Below are 23,604 nucleotides of genomic sequence, written 5' to 3'. Positions count from 1 at the left end.
TGATGAGGCGGTCTGCGGCAAAATTATCCGATTCATAAAGTAGGTTTATAATAGGTAGGTAAGCGACGGTATTCAGAGATAAGGAGACTTTATCAAATAAACCATTATTATTTCGTGTTAGTGAGTCATCGATAAGATGTTACGCTTACGTTGTCAAGACAGACCTACCTAGAAGACACTAACTTGCTTCTTCCGTGATGAATAAAATATGTCCTCTACATAGCTAAAGAGGTGGTTGTTAATAATATGAACCTGCTGACAAACAGCAAAAGTAGTCTAGTAGGATTTAAATGTTTATCTTTTATCTATCTATATAATGTAAAAAGAAGAATCTGAAGGTGGCTTTGTTTTATATATACAAATGTACACTTTTAATTCGAGATTGATGAAATTTTGCAAACATAACCTTCAAAACAAAGAGAAGGTCACTATAAAGCAGAATTTTGATACCTCTTGATATAATTCTGCACACTTGAGACGTTCAAAATAAGAAGAAAATTTATGTCTGTCTACATACGATTTAAAAAAAACTCTACAAAGCCCAAGCCACTACGGGGACTTCAGCTAGTAAATAAACAAATAAAGTTAAATCAGTATATTTGTGGAATGAGGAAAGATTTACAACAAACTTCCTCCACAGTTTAAATATAAGAAGAAAAAAAACATATTGTGATGCATCGTGTACTTATGAATCACTTTTTAATGGATCGCTTGCTCTTATTTTGCCGTTCTAACGACATTATTCATATTTATACAAACCTGCGATGGTATTTTCATATTTATCATTTTTAATTGCATTAATGCACATCGCAAATAGATATATTACACCTATCATTGTTCTAAGACATGAAATGATTAAAAATTATTAGTTTAAGACAAGCTACTGTCATAAACAATATATTTTTTAAAGCTACCTGTCGCAGTATCACAAAGTTAACGACGCAGGTGAAAAATTGTACGTTTTATCGCCTGTTACAGAGAATCAACATTAAATCGATGGCTAAAATATGTATAACACATTTATTGTGCGCCATTACCAACACTGTTTTTGCTCACCGGCAGAATTATCGTAATCGTTATGGTTTATGATTAAATTAATTCAATACGTTTCATTTTATCAAAAAAGAACATGAAAATAAATTCAAATTTTCAGATATACAAGCACGTATGAAAAGAGAAAATGTTATATGTTTGAAAGAGTATTGGTAGAGAATGTATCAGATTTTTACGGTGATTAGTGTATTTAAAAATATATTTAAATCACAAAAAGCGTTTGCTTCATAAATCCGAAACAATACTGCGCCATCACCGTATTGAACAAAACTTACCGACTTTTTTTAACTTTTCTATCGTCAGCAGTCTGCTATAGAGTGAAAGTACTAAACTTGTTTTCAATTTTTTTATTAAATCGAGAATGCTACGGTCACTCGGACGGAATTAAATAAATCACCAAATCAGACAAGAACATTCAAGAAAAAACAATATAATTAAACTTTTATAACAAAATTAAACTACATTTAAAATGAGAAATTTAAATGAAAAGTATCTAGAAAAAATCGTAGCCATTTTGTATTTGTACCTGTTGTTTCGTATTGTTTTTAAACTAGAACAGGTAGGTACCTACCTATTGCCAAGGTTACGTTGTTTTAAGTATCTACCTAAGTTCATTCAGCAAATAGTGTTGTGTCATTTGCATAATATTTGAAATTGTATTTTTTATCTAATATTGAACTCGTATGAAGGTACCTACTTTTCCTCGTCGGTATTGACACTAGCGATGGTCATAATGGAATGAATCTATTCAAATTCATTATCGAAATGCAGGTTAGGTTTCATATATCGCGCTGTCTTATACAGGGTGTCCGGAAACTCGTAGTACAAGCGGGAAACTGGTGAATCTACATCACATTTGGAGTCGATTTTGTAGTATATATTTTTTTTTATTTGAGCTTTCGTTATCGAGTAAATCGAGTTTGAAGTTGATTTTTTTTTTTTTTTTTTTAATCAAATTCTTATAAATTATTACTGAAGATCAAAGTACCCAACTAATTAAAACTATTTGAAAGTAAAACAAATGAAGAAATTCGGATTTGAAGCATTATTTTGAAATCACCCTTCATTTAACCCGGTGTAATCATAAAATATTTCTGCTCTGCAGGGTTAAAACATCTGTTATTCAACCCTAAACACCAGAAAAAACTTTAACCCTAAAATAGCCGAAAAATATTTTTTTTTGGTTTTTTTTTTTTTTTTTTTGAAAATGCTCAAATCAAAAAACTTTATGTTTTTTTGGGTTCTCCATGTGGTGTAGATTCTCCAGTTTCCCGCTTGTACTACGAGTTTCCGGACACCGTGTATAGTTCCGATTTTTAGCGACTATTAACATTGTACAAACAAAATATTATAGTGAATTTATATAAAGTAATTGTATTTCTTAGTCCTCCTCACTAGGGTGTCATGTTCTGAGGCGGACTAAAGTTATTTGGTTATATTAGAGAATTGTTTCTGAAAACAATTCCATTATAACTATAAAGTTTTCAATGTTAAAAAAATCAACCCCCAGGACCTATGACACAAATTCAGGCTTCAAAAAGTTATATAGAATCATTTAAAAACTATTATAAGATAGAATGGTGTGAAATAATTTTCGATTGAGATATTTTTTAAACATAGAATAAAGGTTTGTAAGTGTTGAAACATATTTTTTTAAATACATTAAAGTAGTCAAAATCGAAAAAATATTTGTCGATTAAAACCAATATGGATTATGCGCATCACTTTTCGTAGATAAAAAATATTTATGAATAATTATGGTAATTTGAGGCAGGCAGCTGGCAGACAAGTCAAGTTGTGGGGACTGTGGGCTGACTCACTTCATGACCCTGCCGCTGAGAGCTCCGTGGCAACCTCTCTTTCTGTTGCGTGCGTCGCTTATGAGAAAGAGGAAGAGGTCACAACGGAGCTATCGGCGGTACACATAATTGGACGAAGTTGGTCGCATGCAGCACTAATAAATATGTCACGGAACTGCGGGTACAAACGTTCAAGAACGATGCAGTTTAATAAAATACATAAAATTAAATAATGCATCTCATCAAAGCAATGGTAGGAAGGTGTGTAGGCAGACGCTAATGGAAATTTTTGTTACAAACAGATTATCGATTAAACATTAGAGTTATTCGCGTGCATGATATAAGCAAAACCACCTAGATCACAAGGCCGAGACATTGAAAAAAATCGGCCTAAAACTCTTGAAAAATCAGACAGACGCGGAAAGCAACTTTGTTTAATACTATTTAGAGATAATAAGAATAAAGATTTATTAAAACATTTAGTAAATTTATAATTAAATACAATTTATCTCTCACTATTGTGAAACTGAACACATCCCCCACTTCACAAATCTCAGATACAACAACAAAAATATTTGTTCTTCATACATTTTATTTTATTAGCATTTAAATGCATTTAAAAAGAATATATCTAGTAAGCTATCGATAATAATAATAAGTGTTATATTATCTTGTTTTTTTTTGTAACAGATCGATATAATGATATCCTCACTGGGATCTCCCGTGCTGAGGATTTCATTTACATATTATTAAAATTTAGTAGTATGGATAATATAAAGTAATTATAAATGTATTAAATAGTGTTTTTCTGAAATAATTTACATGGTGTTTTTTTTTTGTTCAGTTGGGAGATTTCAGTTTCAGTTTGTATTTGGTGTCAGTATATTATCTATTTTTGATCTCCCTATGTTTTGTATCCAGCTTTTTATCTGAGATTCAAATGTTAAAATATTGTTGTTGGTTTTGAATGAGATATACATATATATAACTATAAACACGATATCTGGATGCGGAACAAGGATCTAACAGCTCTGCTATTTTTATAGATAGACTGCTATAAATGTTGTATTATACTAAATCTGAATAGCCATATTGCACCCTTTTTCGTTTCCCTCCATTGCTCTCCCCTCACTTCCGCCCAACAACAGTATTAGAATTAAAACATAATCATTATTTACGCATAATACGTTTGAAATGTTGAAAACAGTGAGAATTTTTAATTTTAATAATTATTTGTGTACCTCAAAACAAAACAAAAACTTTTCTCAGCATTAATTCTTACCTAAGAAATGTTCCTGGGTACATACTTACCCAGCATACGCCAGCACCAAATATAATAAAAGTTATACTATATGGGTAAGTACTATAATAATATAAACTGTACTAATGAGTAGGTACTCCTTGCAATCGGATGAATTTTATTGTGCAGGAGTTATGAACCAAAGACGTAATCTAGAATAACTTCGGCGAGTTAAATTAAAGTTGGCGAGGAGTAAGGCTCTCGATTTGCAATCCCGGTTCAAATCCCAGTTTGCGTAAGTACGTTATTTTTTAATAATTTGTGTTATTTCACTATTTATTCATTTAAAATAATATATATTATATTTGCGGCACGTTCCAGAGAGGAAGATGCGCTCAGTATCAAAATTCAAAAAAATATTTATTGCACAAAAATACAGAGTACAAAGGGTATAGCTTAAAGGTTACATCCTATTTCTTCCAGCTAACCCAACAAATACACATTGTATTACATAACCCAACAATTACATGTTAACAAATGTATGTAAATAAAAAAAAAACAGAGGTATTTAAGGTATTCATTTAAGGTGTAGTGACATTTGTTTAAAAGAAATGTTTTTAGTGATGATTTAAATTTAAGTATGTCGGTTATTTGCTTGATGCTACGTGAAAGGTTGTTATATACTTTAATACTTCTGTTTTTTTTTTAATTTTTATTTACTGTTATTTATTTGTTAACATGTAATTGTTGGGATATGTAATATAATGTGTATTTGTTGGGTTAGCTGGAAGAAATAGGATGTAACCTATAAGCTATACCCTTTGTACTCTTTTTGTGCAGTAAATATTTTTTGAATTTGAATTTGAATTGAATGGCCATGTAGTGTGGTCCTTTTTGAAATATAGTTTTGTTTGCTTTTGGGATTAATTAGTTTTCTGTGAACCTTGTAGCGTGTTTATGTGGGAACTTTTCTGAAGTTGAACTAACTAATCACCCTAGTGACAACCATTCAGAATTGAAACGTTGCTTGAATGACTTTAGCCGTGGTTGGTGATCAGAAGTGAATAGCCAGGCACTTTCCGACCTCCTTCCCGTCCCAACTACCTTCAGCCTCACAAAATACCTCCATTTGAATACCAAAGTTTCACTGGCTCCAGACGTTTGGGAACAGTTGGAACTCTTACATATATTTTTTTTAATGTAAGGTTATGTATTTTCACTACAATTCCAGCCAAAGGCACTAGAATAATAGTTAAATGACCACCATCAATACTTTTTACTGTCTTTCACTGGCTTTTTTCGTGTTGGAAGTGAAAAAGCTTCTGGCGTCTTTTTCAAGCCAATTCGCGACAGTTTTTTGAAAGTGCAACTTGGTAAGAAAGGTGTTTTTTTTTACTGAAAGGTAAACATAAAAGAGTGCAGTTAGAAGATAGGAAAGTAAATAAAAAAGCAAAAGTTTTTCTAAGTTACAAGTTATCTATAGAGAAACGAGAAATGTAGGAAAAAGGCGATGGTGCCACTGCTAGCCAGCAGGTAAAATAATGCTCACAAAAACGTTGATAAGAAATAGAAGCTCGCGATTCTTTATCAACTGAAATAGAAGTAGATAATAAAATAAACGTGATTCACGCGGACGACATTGCGCAAATTACACTATCTATATCTATTCCGGGATATAATATCATTGGAATCTTTCGAAATACATATTGATTTATCGCTCGTCAGTCATCGTCATCACAATATCTATCACCAGTTATTATTATATGGCGGCGATATTATTGTCATTGAGAATTTTGTACATTGACATCGGTTTAATGATTGCCAAATATTGTGGGGTAGTGACCGATCAAAACCAGATTTTCAGCCGAAACCGAATTACGGCTTCTGTTTTAGTTAAGAGTTTATCAGTTAGTGTTGAACAAAAAGCAAAATGGAATAAAACCAAACAGTTTAATGAGAATATTGGTTTACTTTTAGCGCTTTTTGATGCGTTGTTATTTATTTATTTATTTAACCCCCAAAGGGATTTTACATGTATGTGGTACAATTTTAATGACAGTTTTGAAACATGAGAAAGAAATAATAAACATAAAATTACATTAAAAAATAATATATGCAAGAAACATATTAAAAAATAACAAGAACATAAATTTAAAAATACAGCGATAGAATTTAGGAATAGTGTTGAAATAAGTCTTTTACATAATCCACAAAATTCGCAAAGTTAATATTAAATATATCGACATCACCTAAGTATTTATTTACCATAGTGTGAAACCGTTGTATTGGGAAGTTCGCAATATAATTGCGCTTATGTGTGTTGCAGTGAAATAGTGTATTGTGTCGTGTTGTTATTGTAGGTATTCGTAAGTTTATGAGTTGCAGAAGTTCGCAACAGTCGAATATATAATGTTAAGAATATAATAGTTCTTCAATGTACGCTATAGGAACTGTAAAGGAATTACAAAAATACAAAAGATCTTATAAGTACTAACTATAGTCTGTCTAGTCTTTATTAGAAAAAAGCAATCCAATTAAAAACTCATTATTCTTTGAACGGTGAACTTGTGTATGTAAGAGTATACTTAAAAATAATATTTAATTTATTCTAGAGGCATACACAACATACATCTCAGTAAAGCTGAACGTGATCCGATACACATAAGGGTACGTTTACACTTGCGAGCCGAAACGCGAACCGTACCACGAATTACGGGAAAGGAACGAATCAACTGCAAGCGGCGTTTCGCGCTATTTGCGGTTGCTTCGTTTCTTTCCCATAAGTTGAGGTTCAGTTCGGCAGTTCGGCTCGCGGATGTATAAGTATCATAACCGAAACCGCGGCCGAAACTGAAACTGGCCGAAACCTAAACCGAAACATTGGTCAGTCATTACTTCGAAAGTTAAAGAACAAGTTTCTCCTTTCCTTACTAATTTTCCTACTGCTGGGTATGGAATTCGTGGTGTTGGTATTTGTATCTGTGAATGACACTATTACTAGATAAAGGGTATCTTAGAATTTTTTTTCCGTTACACCTGTTATTTAATTATACCTTTTATCTATGGTCCTTGAAGTGAAGACACAGCTCCTTGTAAAAATGTCTAGTAATAAAAATAAGTACCACCAGTCTGCATTAAAAAAAAGCTTGCAACAAGCTGCCGTATTTCGTTTCGTTTTCCAAAGCGTTTCACTTTTCCCCGTTCATGTACACTGCTAATTTAGATAAATCACTCGAATAATAATTATGAACTAATTATATTATGAATGACTTCCGAGAAAGTGCTCTCCATTGGGCCAGCAGCGGGAATATATGTGCGGCTATTTACTTGGAAGTGTGAATTTTCTTTGCCCACAGAGAAAATTACTTTCATTTTAATCAGTTAGCTGATTGGTTGGTGCAGGGGTAATTCGGATTCGTTTGGTTGATAACATAAGCAAGGGAGTAATTTTACAAGAAAACTCTCAAAGGGCAGGTTTCATTTACATGTGATTCGCAATCACCATATCCAGACAATGTGAAACAAAGAATGAAAGAGACAGACAATAGTTAGTACCTACGTCCTACATAGACCAAGGGATATTAAATATTGTACAGTTTACAGAAACATTTAAAAAATGAAATCCACTCAGCATTCAATGACTTAAGGCACTTAAGCCATTACGCATTTATCTATAAAAGTATAAAACAAGCGAAGATAGGAGTGTAAGGAGAATATATGACGCGAATGCGAATGGTAGCAGAATTGGGGACGCCCGAGGAAGACATGGCACGATCAAGTGAATCAGATACTCGAGTCGGGCCATGTCAAGTGTCAGAATAATAGAAGAGTATGTTGAGACGATGTATGAATGTGAACGAGGCAAGAAGTGTGTGCCAATACCGAGTTGTTTGGCGGTCCGTCCTCTCTGCCTACCCCTGCGGGGAAACGGCGTGATGGTTAGTTAGTTATAAAACATCTCATCAAATCAGACCTGAGTGCTGAACCTTCACGAAAAATAGCGAAAGAATATTTAATCTTTGGCACCATACGAGGAAATATTATATTGATGTCTAAGGAACTATAATATAGAAGCACGAACTATAGGTACCAACATCGATATAATCGATGGTACCTGGTACCACCAGAAGAACCGCCAATTATTGGATTTTTATGAAACTAGGAGAGCTCGTCTAGGCAGGGCACGTGATGAAGATGGCAAACCCGCAGAGAGACTTCTTGGCAAGGAGATCTAAACATGATGTGTGAAGGTCAACAACACATCCTTGCTATCCTTGGGAAAGAATTGGAGACAGGCAGAAGTGGAGGCTGCCGGGACGCTCAAAGGTTGATGATGATGGTTATAAATTACAAAGTTCATGTTTAGTTTAAATTAAAAGCTTTCCTACAGACGACTAAGATATTTGTCAGAGGAGGGAAGTTTTTTTAAATTCTGGAGAGGAGGCCCTGAGGAAAATAGTTTCCCGAGGGTCTTTTTGAGGAGAAGAACATGGGTCTTGAAGAGACTCATGTTGCAGGAGGGAGGAAGCACAGTTGTTACTCAAGAACGAGTCGTAGAAACGACATGTTATCATGACAATAAATGTCAACCGTGTAAAATGAACCGGGGTACCTGGATCAGTGAAGCTAGTTCCTCGAAGCATCTTCCATCGAAATACCGGTAGAACAAGGACAGCATTCCTACCTGTGACTGTGATTGCAATAGGTTTGTAGTCTATCAAACGGACCGTCCGTTTCAGCTCATAATGATAGTCAAGGTTTTTTTTCAAGTAGGTACGGGCTCAACATTTCCGCCGAAGAACAAAAATAGTTCTTGATATAGATTTATTCATCATATAATTAGGACATGCTGATTTGGGAGTTGCAAATCGGTTGGATATAAAATACAAATATGGTATGTAATAAACGTCGATAAATAAATCATATATGTATAACAGAAGGGTAAAAGTGCTCACTAGAAAATTATCTAGTCAATTCATTGTGTACCATTATTTATGGATAGCTTAAATTATACGTATGATGATTACCTGCATTATAATTTTATATCACAGATCATTCCAATTAGAAAAATACGTAATAATAGTTACAATACTATATTATATATATTAGAAAAATAGGTAATAATAGATACAATACCATATTATATCATATGAAAAGAGGAAAATCTATTTTCCAAATAACCTTGTAAGATTTCCCGGCTTCAAGATATGACCAAGTACACTGAAGTTGAATTTTACTAACTATTCAGATAAGATTTTATAGTTCATTATCGCTGTAATATAAATTAATACAGTTACACTTTTCAAATAAACTCGAGGAAAAGTGTGTAAAAAGTACCTAATAATTATGTTTAACTGCTGACAAACAAATAAAGTGATTGTTTGAACAATTTGACACAGTCCAAAAAGTTTGACAACTTCACAATCGAAATTATTGTTAGTTAAAAGTGCCGAATCAACATTTCGCTATGAGATGCTTGTATACCACATGAATCCTTTATGGGGATACGTTCGTGCAAAATATAATAAATTGTTTGTTAACTCACCTGACTTACAAATAATGTAATAGTCAGCAGGTGACATAAACAAAAAAACACTTCACCCGCGCACAACAATTTCCGAAACCGTATCCAACCAACTGAAGTTTGTTCGCAAGTTTCGCATTTTCGATATTTATTTTATAACGAGCGGCTAGAACTGGGCTAGAACTATCATGGGTTTCGCTTGTTGAACCAGACAGTGCGCAGCTAACTAGCTACTAGTGTTGGGCATCATTGAAATATTTTACTCGAAACATCAAAAGAATCGAACGATTGATGAAATTGATCACTCGGGGTTCCACGGGAGCCATAGCTACAGTCAGAGACAGCATTTTTCACGCACACAACATGCATTTTAAAACATTTTTATAACATTATAAATAAAACTAAGATTCAAATACGTACGTACAATTTTAATGTAAAAATAATAAGAACCACCAGTCTGCATTAAAAAAGATTGCGAAAAGCTTAAAAAACGTATTTCGTTAAATAGAACTAAGATTCAAATACGTACGTACAATTTTTACGTAAGTATTTTTAAACTTCTGTCACTTTATAAAACGTCGTACGGCTGAACAGCGTACCGTGGTTATTATTTATTAGCTCTAAAAATGAATTCTTTCCATAAGACTAGCCAATTCACTTTAGGGTAATAATTATTCTTCGATTAGGTTTTTTTTAACAAATACCATCACGAAAACAATTGAATCAATGTCAACATTATTTACTGTAAAGCAACGTATACAGATATTAGGAAATTATCATAATTCTTCAAATCTCCCGGTTTCATAAAAACTCTCCGTCACTCCGATATACGCCGTTTGGTAACATTGTAATAACTCCTCTAGCAAATATTACAAATATAACAGTTGAATTATCCATTAATAAAAATTTGCGAAGACAACAAATTATTTGCTTCTTGTGCAGATTCATAATATACCACACAGGCCGCGGAAAATCAATCACACGACACCCAAAATTAGCACTTGGCACAATTGATGAATAATAATAAAATTATTTGAATAGCGCCGTTTTTGTGCAAAATCACCTCAAGGGCGTCGTACAAATATATACATACTTATAGAATTTTCGATGGTTTACTCGATCTTTTTGACCATCGAAATATTTGGATTCATTGTCATGGACAAATCGATTCTGTCAAAAATCACTCGAAATCACAGTCTAAGACAGTCGTTTTAAAACGTCATCGAACAATGAATCGATTAGCGAACAATGAATAATTGATTCTGTCAGAATTCATCGACATCAAAGCAGTCATGATCATTGAATCAGAATTCATTCAAAAACATAAATCACTCCCAACTCTGAGATACGTAAAAAATATTTCGGATTGCTTGACAAACGAGATATTATTCCCATGGTATATTGTGTTACCTACTACCTAATGTGATTTGATATGCATTTAGGATTACGCAATTATTCTTTGCTATTTGTCAAATATTAGGATGTTGGGTATTAACAGAGATGTGCTTTATTTCAAATAAATCCATTACAAATGGAAATGCAAAATGGGTATTTTCCATTTTGCATTTTAAATGCTTTTTTAAAAACCATTTTGCATTTTGCATTTTAAATGCTTTTCTCAATGCATTTTCCATTTTAAATGCTTTTTTGCAACATTCTTCCTACTATCTCCACTCATCTTTTTTTCATAAGCCCAAAATATCAGTCGGTCCTCAACCTCGCTATGAGAGATAATTTACATTTGTCAAGTTGTTCCCTGGTAGGAGCCCTGGCAATTGAGTGATACCATTACAAAAAATACTGATTCAAATACTGAACATGGGGCCATGACGCTGTAATATTAAATGTTAGATGTTAGATGTTTCTATGTTTTTACGTTGGCAACATTAGTCCCGCGCAAATTTTTTGTTGGTTCATAATCTGTAGTCGTGGTATTTTTGGATTTACCATCATGTAATATGTTTGTTCTACATTGATGTCCATTATTAAATGACAAAATTGTACAATTATTTTAATTGTTTGACCTGAGAAACCATTTTGCATTTTCAATGCATTTTGAAAATAGGTATTTTGCATTTTGCATTTGAAATGCTTTTCTAAAAACCATTTTGCATTTTGCATTTTCAAATGGAAAAGTTTTGACCCATTTCCATTTTGCATTTCAAATGGTTTTGGGTACCCATTTTGCACATCTCTGGGTATTAATTATGACATTGTATAACATAAAGGAGTACTATTGATAAAATTATTGATTCCATTTATAGAATTAAGCGTAATCTATACCAGCACCCTAAAAATAAGAGTTGAACCCTAAAAATTAGAGTACCGTTGGTAATGTAGTTTTAGTGATTTGTCTTATATGCAGTATTGTTCTAGTTTCTTTAAGGCGATGCCATACGTAGTAATGCAAAATCATGTGTTTTTGGTTTGAAAATTCGGTCGCCTAGAAATGTTTCAGATGCTTTAATTAAATACTGCGAGTAGAATACATCCTGGCCTTAATCAAGTATTTTTTAGATAAGTCTTTTTATACCCCCAGAAAAAAATATTGTAAAGGCCTATGAAAACTGCTTTAATGTTCAAAATCTCCTACTTACGAACCCATTTTCGGTTATGATTTTATTATATAATGTGGCAAATTAAGTTATTTATAAAATGATCGAAAAAAAAAATTATGCCTGAACATCCACAAAATAAAATAAAAGGCACTTTTTGGCCATGTTTTTTTCTTGTATAAATCAAAACAGGCGGATGGTGTTAAGCGGGAATTTAAACCTTATCGCCATCTACGTAAGGGTTGTTATTGATAGCGGCTCAATTTAAAATATTACACGACCTAGTGCATCGCCTTAATATTTTATGTTATTGTTACATGTTTTACTAATATTATTTAATGTTCGTTGGTTTTATTTTTTTTTATAATTTTTGATAGTTTACTTGATAAATTCAGTTTTAAAATGCATGTAAAAGCCCGGCTGGGCGTAAAACTTAATAAAATTAAATTTGAAAAGCTACGAGTACATGAATAATTCATTCATTTTAAGGTTGAGATTTTCGATGCCCGTGCATTGAGTGTGTGTAAAAATGGCATTCTGACTTATAATAAGTTGGTAAGGTTTTTAATAAGAACAAATTGATAATTTTTAAGGTGCCGTTTTTGTGAAACGGCACCTTAAAAATTAACCTAATAATAAACCTCGAGGGCGCTCTATTATTCTAAGGTAGTATGTAAAGGTATGTTTTTATTGTGAAAACGAAATCGACCCGATACACATATTTTAAATTTGGATTTGGTTCGGTGTCCAGGTTTTTATGTCCGTGGGCATGAAAAATTGCATTATTTCTTTTATTGAATAACGAATTCACGGAAGAGTAAGGACTATAAGCATTAAAATTCTTAACCGTAGAAATCGAGCGTATCAATAGATTGGTCTACATAAAACCGTAAACAGTTTAAATATCATTGCCATTATGTAAACATTGGTTTTTCTCGTTTTTTGCAAATGAAGTACCTATCTACCAAAATGTTGCCATACCAGTGAACCATACCCCCCCCCTCCACCCTGCATGCAAAAAACGCTGCTTCTGTCCGCAGCTATTGCTCCCGCTAAATTCCGAGCGAATAATTGATTTTTTGACGTTTCGATCGAAATATTTCGATCATGCCCATCACTAGTGGTATATTTTAGATACATCTATGGTCAACATTATCTTCTTCGAGTGGTACAGAGTGGTATATCTATGTCATTTTCCCCCCCTCAAGTTTTGAATTTGTTAATAAATAATATTATCAAGACGTCAATGTCACTAGCTTTCCTTAGGTGTCATTACTTGTGTTACTATTAATTTTTATCGTTACTTGTGTTTGAATTGTTTCAGTGAATAGAATGTCTTTTCTTTGAAAACTTTTCGATAAAATAAGTAATGTACTGTTAATATCGGTGTTATAAATACCCACAATCCCATCGGGAATGTAAGTACGCTTTAGTTGTACCTTATATTATGCTAATCAAATGACATTCAGGCAAATATTTACATTACATCCATAAACATTGTGCTAGACCAAAACCTCCTCAGATGTTTATATTCACCATATTTTTTTCATGACATTTAACTTTTGATTCATTCAGAATTATAATCCTGGGTAGTGGTTGCGTATGAGGTATGAGCCCCGGCAGACGAGAAACTTTAGTTGCAGATACACTGGAGACAGTTGCGTTTCAACAGTTGTGGGCATAAAAATCCATTACGGTGTATGAAGTTTCCATGAAGCACAAGAGACTTAAGTTGCGGCTGCCGGTAACCAATTAGATTGAAAATTAACTTAACTAAAATTAACTAAACAATTAAAAGGTAAGTTGGGATAAAATCGGGTGCTTTTTTGATGAGTTGAACATTTGTCCACTTTGGAATTTTTTATTGAATACAGTACAATTTACAGTATCCCCTGCAAAGTGTTTAATTTTTATTATGTTATCTATAGCTCTTAATTATGCTAATACATTTATAACAAATAATAAATTATCAAATATTTATAACAAATAATACACGGGAATGGAACCCGTGCCTTCTGATGTCCGGTCAGGTGCTCTAAAACCACTGAGCTATGTGGGTTTATTTCCAACCCGCCAAATGATTCAATATGTACTAGTAGGTACCTCAATCAACAATTACTGCTTATTATATTGTTGTCGGGATTTATTTTTACTCGGGAGATATTTTCAATTTGTATTGATATTTCAGTCGACTAATTATTGCTTATAATTATTTGTTATCCTTTATGCTATGCATAAAACCTTGTTTTATAAAAATTAGTTTATCATTAAAAATAATAATATATTTTTATTTATCGAGTTATACACACTAAAACATTTAAAAACTGCCAAAAAAAACTTTCTGTAAATTATTTTTCAATGTGTGGTATCATTGAAAATTTGAGGGGGCAAGACCGGAATTCATTCTAAAATCGCATTTAAACACATTAGCCATAGTATTTACTAAAAAAAGTACTTCAATCTTACCCCTTTTGCCAAATTTGACGAACACAAAAACAGGCCATTTATAATTTTAGCATAACTGTCTTCCCCCTTGTGGGGTAAGATATCGACGTAGTGCGTATATTTCCTCCAAGTACTTACTTCGTATACTATAAGTGATATTTTAGTGTTTTTATATTTATACTAAGAAATAGTTGCCACTACTAAAGTCAATCGTGTGCGCACTCAATTTGTAGACGGCTACTGGAACGAAATAGTTGCAACCAAAGTATCTCATTTATGGGCGGCCTGTCTATTATTTCGTTTGTTTTTAAACTTGCTTCTCATTTAGTCATTTATTGATATGTGTAATGTTTAGGGAATGATAGAATGGTGATACACAAAAAATTGTAAGAAAATTTGATTTTAAAATATTTTTATTTCATTTTATACCTATACATAGTTATTTACAAATTATCGTGGTCATTATACTAAGTAGTAATATGAAGATTTGTTTATTTCGTACTATATATAATATTTTGGGATTTGCTGAATTGTAAATAATATTTTTCATAAACATACCACGTCATCTTTGTAACATAAAAAAATGCAGGTAAAAAAAAGAAAAATGTTTTACACATTTCTCTAACACCGGCTTTTGGTTGGTGTTGGTCGCGGGAGAAGGAAAAACCTTAAAAATAATCTTTACTTTATCGGTAATCCAAAAAACTTATTCTAAAATGAGCGCTTTATGAACTAAGTATTGTAAGATTGCAATTAACCTGTTGATCATACGTGGCTCGGTGTACTGCATGCTGCAATGTAAATTTGGAAGCAATCTGTTGGGTAGACATGATTTGGAATTTACTCAATCTGTTGGGTCTTTATTCTTACTGACCCAATATTGCAATGGTAGATTTAGAAACCATATCTGTCGTTCCTTATTCCTTTTGGCTCAATATTGCGAAGAAGATTTAAAAACGTTTCGTCATGAACCATAATTTTTATAATTATTAACTAAATTATTTATAAAATTATAAAAAATGAATCGAAGCATTTTTTACATCTGATTTTACTGTCCAAGGGTGAGAGACTGATCAAAAGTTTGGAGTTTTGAGTAAATTAGCAATAATAATTATTGGAAATTTCCGTTGTCCTGTGCACATGATTCTGATAAATGGTGATGAATGTGAAGTATTCTAATGAACATTTGATGTAATATCACATTGTGACCGGGTGTTTGCACCGTGTCCCGCTCGTAACATGTAGTATCTGCTACACATGGAACATTAGAATATATCATTTAACGTTCCACTTTGTAGCAATCGCTTTAGGTCCGTGTTACGAGGCCACGCAACACAGAGAAGGTCACGTTAAGACATGGGAGGCTGGAGTCAGGACTGCGGCCCTCACGCCTGCTTGGGGTGGGGGGGCAGTGTGGGGGGCGGCACTTTGAAGCACTGCAGCAGAAAGGCCGTGTACATGACGAAGGCGATGGAGATTGCGATCATGGCGTACATAAATATGTTTAGTTCTGGTTGTCGGAAGCGATTCTTTCTCAGCCATTCGAGCACTTCTGATTCGGATAGTATATCTCCTGTAAAATTAATCACAAATATATATCCATATTGTGGTATTTATTTTAGATATTGCTTAGCTGTGCTAAACACAGATGGCATTAGTAACATTAAAATAGATCTACCAATATTACAGGGTTATATAATAATAATATGGTACAGCTCTTCAAGGAGAGAAAGATTCCGAACATCATATAATAAAGTCTTGTCTGTCTATCCTTTTTTCATTATAAATTATATCTAATAAAGGACATCAGTGTTTTGTGAATATCCAGAGTTTGCATTGTGCATTTGCATTTGTAAAGCACCCAATTGAAAGTGCTTATAGTTACTCCTAAACCCAAGCAACTCCTCAATATGGAGAGAAATGCACCCATGCAACTGTTGGAAATGGAAAACAATAAAAGCTGTGGGGATGATGGAACTATCAGACATTATCAAACACCCTATGGCTTCAACTTCATTTGTCAAAGAAATTCTGTGTAACATGAGAAATAACTTAAGGGGAAGCCATGTAAACTTTACTGTCTCTCATATAAATAATAACGATGAGTGTATTTATTTTAAGGGTGAAAGTATTACCTCTGTAAATACTTGGGAATCTTCTTCGGAAGTATACAATTGCAGGTAGTTTAGTAACTCCCCACTTCCGGGCATATCTAGGATCTCCCATCTTTACAAATGTGATGTCCAAGTTGTCCGTCTCCCCATCAATTTTTTCCAGGTTGACCAAAACGGTTTGGCTTTCTGGGAGGTCTTGTTCATCTGAAATGATAATGAAATATTATTTTAAGATTGCTACTTTGTGCAATTTGAAAATTTTAACTATGTTTTTTACATTCAAAATAAATTCTGTAATGTAAATTTATATTTATGTGGGTACTTTTAAAATCAACTTTAAAGATGTACATATTATTACAAACTAATGTTTACAGAAGATTGCCCTTACGGCGAAGCAGTACAAAGTAATGCGTAATCATGTGTTTTTGATTTGAAGATTATATCGCTTTGAAATACATATTTTAAATGCTTCGATAAATACTGAGTAGAACCCTTTCAAATAATGAAGCATTTTTTTGATAGGTTTTTTCATAAGCCATGAATAAAATAAAGTATGAGGCCTATAAAAACAAATTTAAAGTTCAAAATCTCCTTCTTTCGAACCCCTTTTTGGTTAAGGTTTTAATGTATAATGTGGCAAATGATGTTCTTAAGAAAACATTGAAATATTTGTGCCTGAACTTTGCAAAATAAAATATAACACACTTTTTGCTATGTTTTTTCTTGGATGAATAAAACCGGGACTGGTTTAAACTAGAATTTAAACCTTATCGCCACCTACGTAAGGAGTGTTATTGTTAGCGGCCCGATTTCAAATGTTACACAAAGTTTGTGCACTGTGCCGTCGATATGGGACATATAACACTTACAAAAGTATACTGCCAGGAATTCATTTTCGTCAAGGAGTTTATCGAGCATTTTCTTGTTGACTTCTTCGATCTCATTTTTGATTTCGAAGACGTCCTGCGACGTGAGCCACTGCAGCACCGTCTGCACCTGGTGTAGGTCCCCGTCGTACAGCATGGGCACTCGCTTGCGGAAGTAAACCAGCGATGGGATGTTGATGATGCCGTACTTCTCATTGGCCTCGGCACTTGCGATCTTTACAAAGTCTATTCCGTACTGGTCCACATCAGTGTCAATCTGTTCCAGCGATTCCAGGATCTCGTCGCATTCGGGACAATCATCGTCGACTAAAACAACATTGGATGCAATTATTATTATTATATAACTAATTTAAAATTAACTCTCTTGCTGCCATCGGATTTAGTTTGTTAACATTCTCAAAATTTTGTGGCAGTGAACCTGTTAGTAGTGATTGTGTTCACAAATATTTGCTCATTGATAAATTTCCACACTTATTCAAATGAGAATTGGACATTGTTCTGTTCCTTCTCACACCATTTCATAATTCACATACTCGACTCCCCAGAATGTAAATTTTGTGGTCTAGAAGTGGGAAATTTTCTCCCTCTCTAAACAAATATCCTCTCTTCTATCAAGCCTTATCTAAAATTGCCTCCTCTCCATTCAACAACTCATCTGAAATCGACTCCAATCTTCCATAGATTTTTGAAATTTGCCATTTAAATAAAAACGTAATCTATGAATTCACCTTCCCTCTCCAAAACCTGAAGTGATGGCCTAGAACACCCTTGAAGAGTGAAATCCAGAATGAGGAAAAAAAAATAACATCTGAGCGGCAAAATTATTGATTTTATGGAAAAGATACTTTGTTGAAGAAGAAGATAATATTAAAGCTTAGACTTACAGAATTTAATATTAGTAAATCTAAACGAATCATGAAACAGAACAAGAAACAGAAAATTAATAGGTAATGGTTGCAACTCGGGATCGAACCCAGGATCTTTGTCTTACCTGGACAATGCTTTTAACCATTAAGCTATTGAGACCTGAGTTTTTATTTATTTTATGTGATTACCTTACAAGAGTCCCAACCGTTTGGAGCCATACTATGGCATCCCCAATTGGGGTATGATGTGAGGTTAAAGGTAGTACGGTGGGGAAGGAAATGTGGAGAGGAAGGTGGGAAAGTAAACACGGCTAAAGCCATTTCAAGTAATGTTTCAATTTTGAATTGTGGTCTTACACCAGGGCGATACCAAGAGTATCTTCATTTCTGGAATGTGCCGCAAATATACTATGTATATATTATTTTAAATGCATAAGTTGTGAAATAAAACAAAAAAATCAAATAAAATTTACTTGCGTATGCAAGGGTTTGAACTCGCGACTTCTGGCTCGCTAGTTGAGAGCCTTACCCTTCGACCACTGGGTCCATCAAATAATGAAGTCTCAATAGCTTTGTCGTTAAAAGCGTTGTCTCGGTAACACAGAGTCCTGGGTTCGATCCCCAGTTGCAACCGTTATCTTTTTATTTTCTATGTTTTGTTCTGTTTCATGTTTTTAGATTTATTAATATAAATAATATTACACTGATGGGTATAACCTTCAAAAGTTATTCCAGCAAATTGAAGATACATTCTTACTCTTTGAAATAGTTGTCATTATTGTATATTTAGTTTGGTAATAACAACTTTTAGCGATAATAGTTTCCTTAATTTAGAATGAAAAAAGCTTACAGAAGAATACAACCAACAGGGCCGACTCGTCCATCAGTCTCTCGAGCATTCTGTCATTGACGGCCTCGATTTCATCAGCCAGTTCTCTGTTGTCATCGTCTATCAGCCATTCCAGGACAGATTCTTCATTCTGTAAGTCTCCCTCAAATAGCAAAGGGTTTCCATTCCTAAAATACATGAATATATTTTTATTATATCGTGGGCCGGTCTTGAACAGGTGAAATGGAGCAATCCGCTCCGGGTGCCGACTTGCCAAGGTGCTGAAGAGCCAAGCAGCTAAGGTGCTGATCATACCTAACACCTAATACAGCGCCCTTCAGATTTTTACTACCGCCAAGTGCCGTTCGGCTCTGGATTCGATCAATGGTTTAAATAGGTACAAGGTTCGTTATTGCAGATTGTGGTAATGTATATTTTCAAGTATGTAACCTTGAATGTCTAGTGCAGCCATGCGTAACTAGGGCGGAGTGCAACCAGTTTTGTGCATACATATCTGTCTCAATTCGACAGTACATTGGTTGTATGCATTTGGAGAAATTAGATAGGTATTTAATTAGATAAGTTTTGATTTTGTGCATGCAGTTTTTATTGTATTTTGTATAAAATATTGAATGTTAACCTGAAGTACACCATGGCTGGGAAAGTCTTTATGGAGTAACGCTTGGCAAGCTGTGGATCTTGAATCTTTACCATATGAATTCCAAATACATCGCATTCATCATCGACTGTCTCCAAACCATCCAAAATCTGGTCGCAAATGTTACAATTCGGTTTATCTGTGAGAAAAATTATTATTATCAAACATTGAGGTATTACATACACAGTAAACATTAGCGTTCGCAAATGGACAACAATGTTGAGCCAATTGGCATCAAAGAGATAACACAGGCATCAGTCTGTTACAAGCGCTCGCGGGGTGTGGGTCTCCAACGACCACTGCATAATCGTTCTGGAAAAGACAGAACCTATAACCTTTCATAAAACTCAGAAACACTTGACGTAGGCGCGCCGGTAACCCAAGTGCTTTGGGACGTGGCGCGGCAGGCAGTCACCGGCGACTTTGCTCATTGAGTTTGTTTGCGGTCGAAAGGATTCGGGCAACATCGACAGCTGCCACACGTCCCTTCCTACTTTACGTACGGGAACAATATTGTACACTTAATTTGTAAGGAATTTACACTATATAATGTTATCAAATGATTTACTGTGAATGAGTTCTGTCCAAAAATTGTAATACGTAAGTACATTTATCCATACTTACAGAAATATACAGCCAAGTATTGTGATTCTTCTACCATGGACTCCAGCATGACTCTGGTGATCAGTTCTATACGATCTTCAGTTTTCTGAGTTATTAACCATTGCAGTACTTCTTCCTCCTCGGCAAGCGATCCTACAAATTTAAAAATGAACATGTAATTAACCTCATAAGCTGCTATGAGCATCAATTTTCCTCATGCACGAGGAAAATTGATGACAGTTCTTTTTTGTATTCATTTTTTGGTATCTGAACAGCATTTAAGTCTCTACAGAACATCGAAATGAATAATTTAACTTTAGCGAGCTTTGTGGGAAACAGGTCAGCAATTCTTACAGCCTGTTAAGACTATGTACTCGCATAATATAATGTTAATTTCCCTTACTTAGTTGCCCTGAACGCAATGCCAGATCGAATACCTTATTTTATGTACAACATTTTGAAATCGAAATACGAACAAAACTTTACTTGTTTCCTAATATTTATGTATTTTTATTTAAGTACATAAAACAGGCATGGTGTCCAAAAATTTACACACATGGATGTTTAAATACATAATAATAACAAAATGATAATAAAAAAAATAGTAAAAAAATGAATAAGATAAATATGCAGAAGTAAATGACAAATAAGAATGGGTAAAAGGTAAATACAAATATGTTCATAAACAATTTGTTATTTTCGCACCTGTACTGGTGACACACTGATTAGGTAGGTACAATGTTACTTCTCTTTAAATAAAGGGCTTCATCACAATATCATCTTAATATGATTAAAGGTAATTCGTTTTTTTAAGTGTTTAAATTGGTCATTAAAAATGTCTATTTCATTATTAGAGCCATGTATAATGTTATAATTTCTTAATGTTCGCGGTACATGGGAAAAATATCCTGTATTTGTGTGGTAGGCTTTAATATAGAAAATGTCTTTCATCCTCCTTGTTGATTTTCTTGATGGTTGGTATATTGATGTTAATTTGGAATAAACTGTTTGGTGTATCAACTGATGCATGTATAATTTTGTGTAGAAGCAGTACGTCAGAAAGTTTACGTCTGACCGTCAGTGAGTGTAATTTATAGTGCAAAATTCGGTCATAATATGTTCCAAATTGACCAGATAAACCTTCACAATAAGCAATTACACGGGTTAGTTTCCTTTGTATGGATTCAATCCTATAATTATGAATCTCATAATTGGGAGACCAAATTGTTGATGCGTATTCGAGAATACTTCGCACAATCGATTTATATAATGTTAAGGTTAATTCTGTACTTTTAAAACAAATTGTGATTCTTATCGTTAATCCTAATACTTGTGATGCACTTTTTGAAATTGTATCTACATGTTTATCGAAGCTAAGTGACGAGTCAAATAATATATGTAACCATAACAAAAATTATTGTAAATGGAACTTAACTAGTTTATTTTATACTAGCTGTAACCCGCCATGCGTTGCTGTGGATAAGTCTGTCTGTGCAGATCTCTGTTCAGATAGAGAAACAATAGCGGGTTTTGCTTTTACGTCCAAAAGATTGTGCTGTTTTTTAAAAAAACATGTTTTTACCTGTCAGAGGTGACATCTATATAATACAGGTTTATAAAAACATACGCGTATTCAAATGCAATATTGTGTCAAAATTTTCGTGAAGAACATAAGATTTTGAAAAAACGAACATTTACATTTGTATTTATATTTATATAGAAGATAAATTCACCATTAAAATTAAAATTAATTTATATATATTTATTTATTTATTGCATCTCACTATACATAAATCATTTTTTTTCTCATAAAAATCAACCTCACTTGGACTAAGCCTTTATCGAAGATAACAATTTAGTGATCACAAACATATAATACTAATACTACATACAGACACAAAATATTTCAAAAATATATGTATTCAATGAGTTTTAAAGACAGATAAAGACATGAAAAATCATTGAAGAAAATAATGGACTATCTATACTTTAATGAGCTTTTATTTTATGAGAACTGGTAAATATCGTGATGCGAGTTTTCGCTGCGTACATAAATAATAATATGTACTTATACCATTACTAGATGAAATTTCATGACCGGTCAGTGGCTGATTTGGCATTGTGTTTGTGTCCCAGACAGGCGTAGTGTGTTCAATTCCTTGGCTGGCTAAGTCCTCCATCACAACACTCGATGAGTAATTTATTTAATTTGTAACTGTATGTTTCCTGAATAAACTTAAATAAAAAAATGTGTTAAAAGTTGTCTTACCTTCAAACACATTGGGTACGTTATCCTCGAAGTAGACGAGCACCGGGAAGTCAGTGACTCCGTAGGACTCGGCGATGGCAAAGTCCTGCGTCTTCACAAACTTAATGCCATGTCTGTCGCAATCGTCGTCTATATTCTCCAGCTCTTCCAATATTCCAGAACACTGGGCACATTCATCAGTATCTGGAATTTGTCATAAAATCACATTACCCAAGTTTGGATAATATCAAAAAAAATATGTATTTTTATTGTTGTACTTAGTAAGTACATACAATTTCCAAATTATTTCTTCAATAATTGCAAATTCATTTTGTGGCGTCATTTTTAATTATATTTTTATATTTATTTTTATAATGAGTATGTTTGAAATCAACTGTAATAAATATTTAAATAGAAATTTGAGACTAGAAACTAATCAAATTATTATTCAATGTTATTCAATAATTTATTATTGTTTTATTCCATTTTTGTTTTACTATGTTTAATCTATTATAAATTCAAATAAAATCCATTAGTAGATTATGGTTTTTCAACATTTTGTAAGAGAAAAAAACAATAAGCTACAAAATCTTCATAATCAAAATTTTATGAAAGGCTTTTTTAGTCTCCAATTTTCATATTATTTCAATTAGTGGATTATATTTAAAAAAATAAAAAATTAGTATACCTACTAAATTTTTTTGTGAAATAAAGTATGTTTGTAACATGGATGGAAGGTTTTTTTACATGTGTTGTGTGAACAATTTTATATTCCAAATTTTA

The 23,604-nt window shown here is 33.3% G+C and overlaps 2 protein-coding genes across 9 annotated transcripts in view; both read right to left on the bottom strand.

Annotated features, from left to right (window-relative positions):
* jar (Myosin heavy chain 95F jaguar) overlaps positions 1 to 9,730 on the bottom strand; it is a 102,808-nt gene extending 93,078 nt beyond the window's left edge. For 5 of the 7 annotated variants that reach the window (XM_089632505.1, XM_089632508.1, XM_089632510.1 and 2 more), the window contains exon 1: positions 9,638 to 9,730. The gene's annotated coding sequence lies outside the window, so the exon portion shown is untranslated. The remainder of the gene's footprint in view (positions 1 to 9,637) is intronic. The other 2 variants (XM_089632507.1, XM_089632512.1) reach the window with 1 other exon arrangement.
* A 5,281-nt stretch (positions 9,731 to 15,011) lies between these two features.
* The window catches only part of hlk (hulk), a 56,394-nt gene continuing 47,801 nt past the window's right edge, over positions 15,012 to 23,604 (bottom strand). For both annotated transcript variants that reach the window (XM_089632503.1, XM_089632504.1), the window contains 7 exons: positions 22,843 to 23,025; positions 20,595 to 20,726; positions 19,953 to 20,109; positions 19,334 to 19,500; positions 17,600 to 17,923; positions 16,752 to 16,934; positions 15,012 to 16,189 (listed from right to left, as the gene is read on the bottom strand). In XM_089632503.1, the coding sequence (XP_089488629.1) occupies positions 16,002 to 16,189; positions 16,752 to 16,934; positions 17,600 to 17,923; positions 19,334 to 19,500; positions 19,953 to 20,109; positions 20,595 to 20,726; positions 22,843 to 23,025 (1,334 nt within the window). In that variant the 3' untranslated portion in view covers positions 15,012 to 16,001. The remainder of the gene's footprint in view (positions 16,190 to 16,751; positions 16,935 to 17,599; positions 17,924 to 19,333; positions 19,501 to 19,952; positions 20,110 to 20,594; positions 20,727 to 22,842; positions 23,026 to 23,604) is intronic.

This window comes from Hesperophylax consimilis, chromosome 6 (genome assembly GCF_061612785.1).
Source record: "Hesperophylax consimilis isolate HC1 chromosome 6, BYU_Hcon_1.0, whole genome shotgun sequence".
NCBI lineage: Eukaryota > Metazoa > Arthropoda > Insecta > Trichoptera > Limnephilidae > Hesperophylax > Hesperophylax consimilis.
This window is presented reverse-complemented; position numbering and strand designations above follow the sequence as displayed.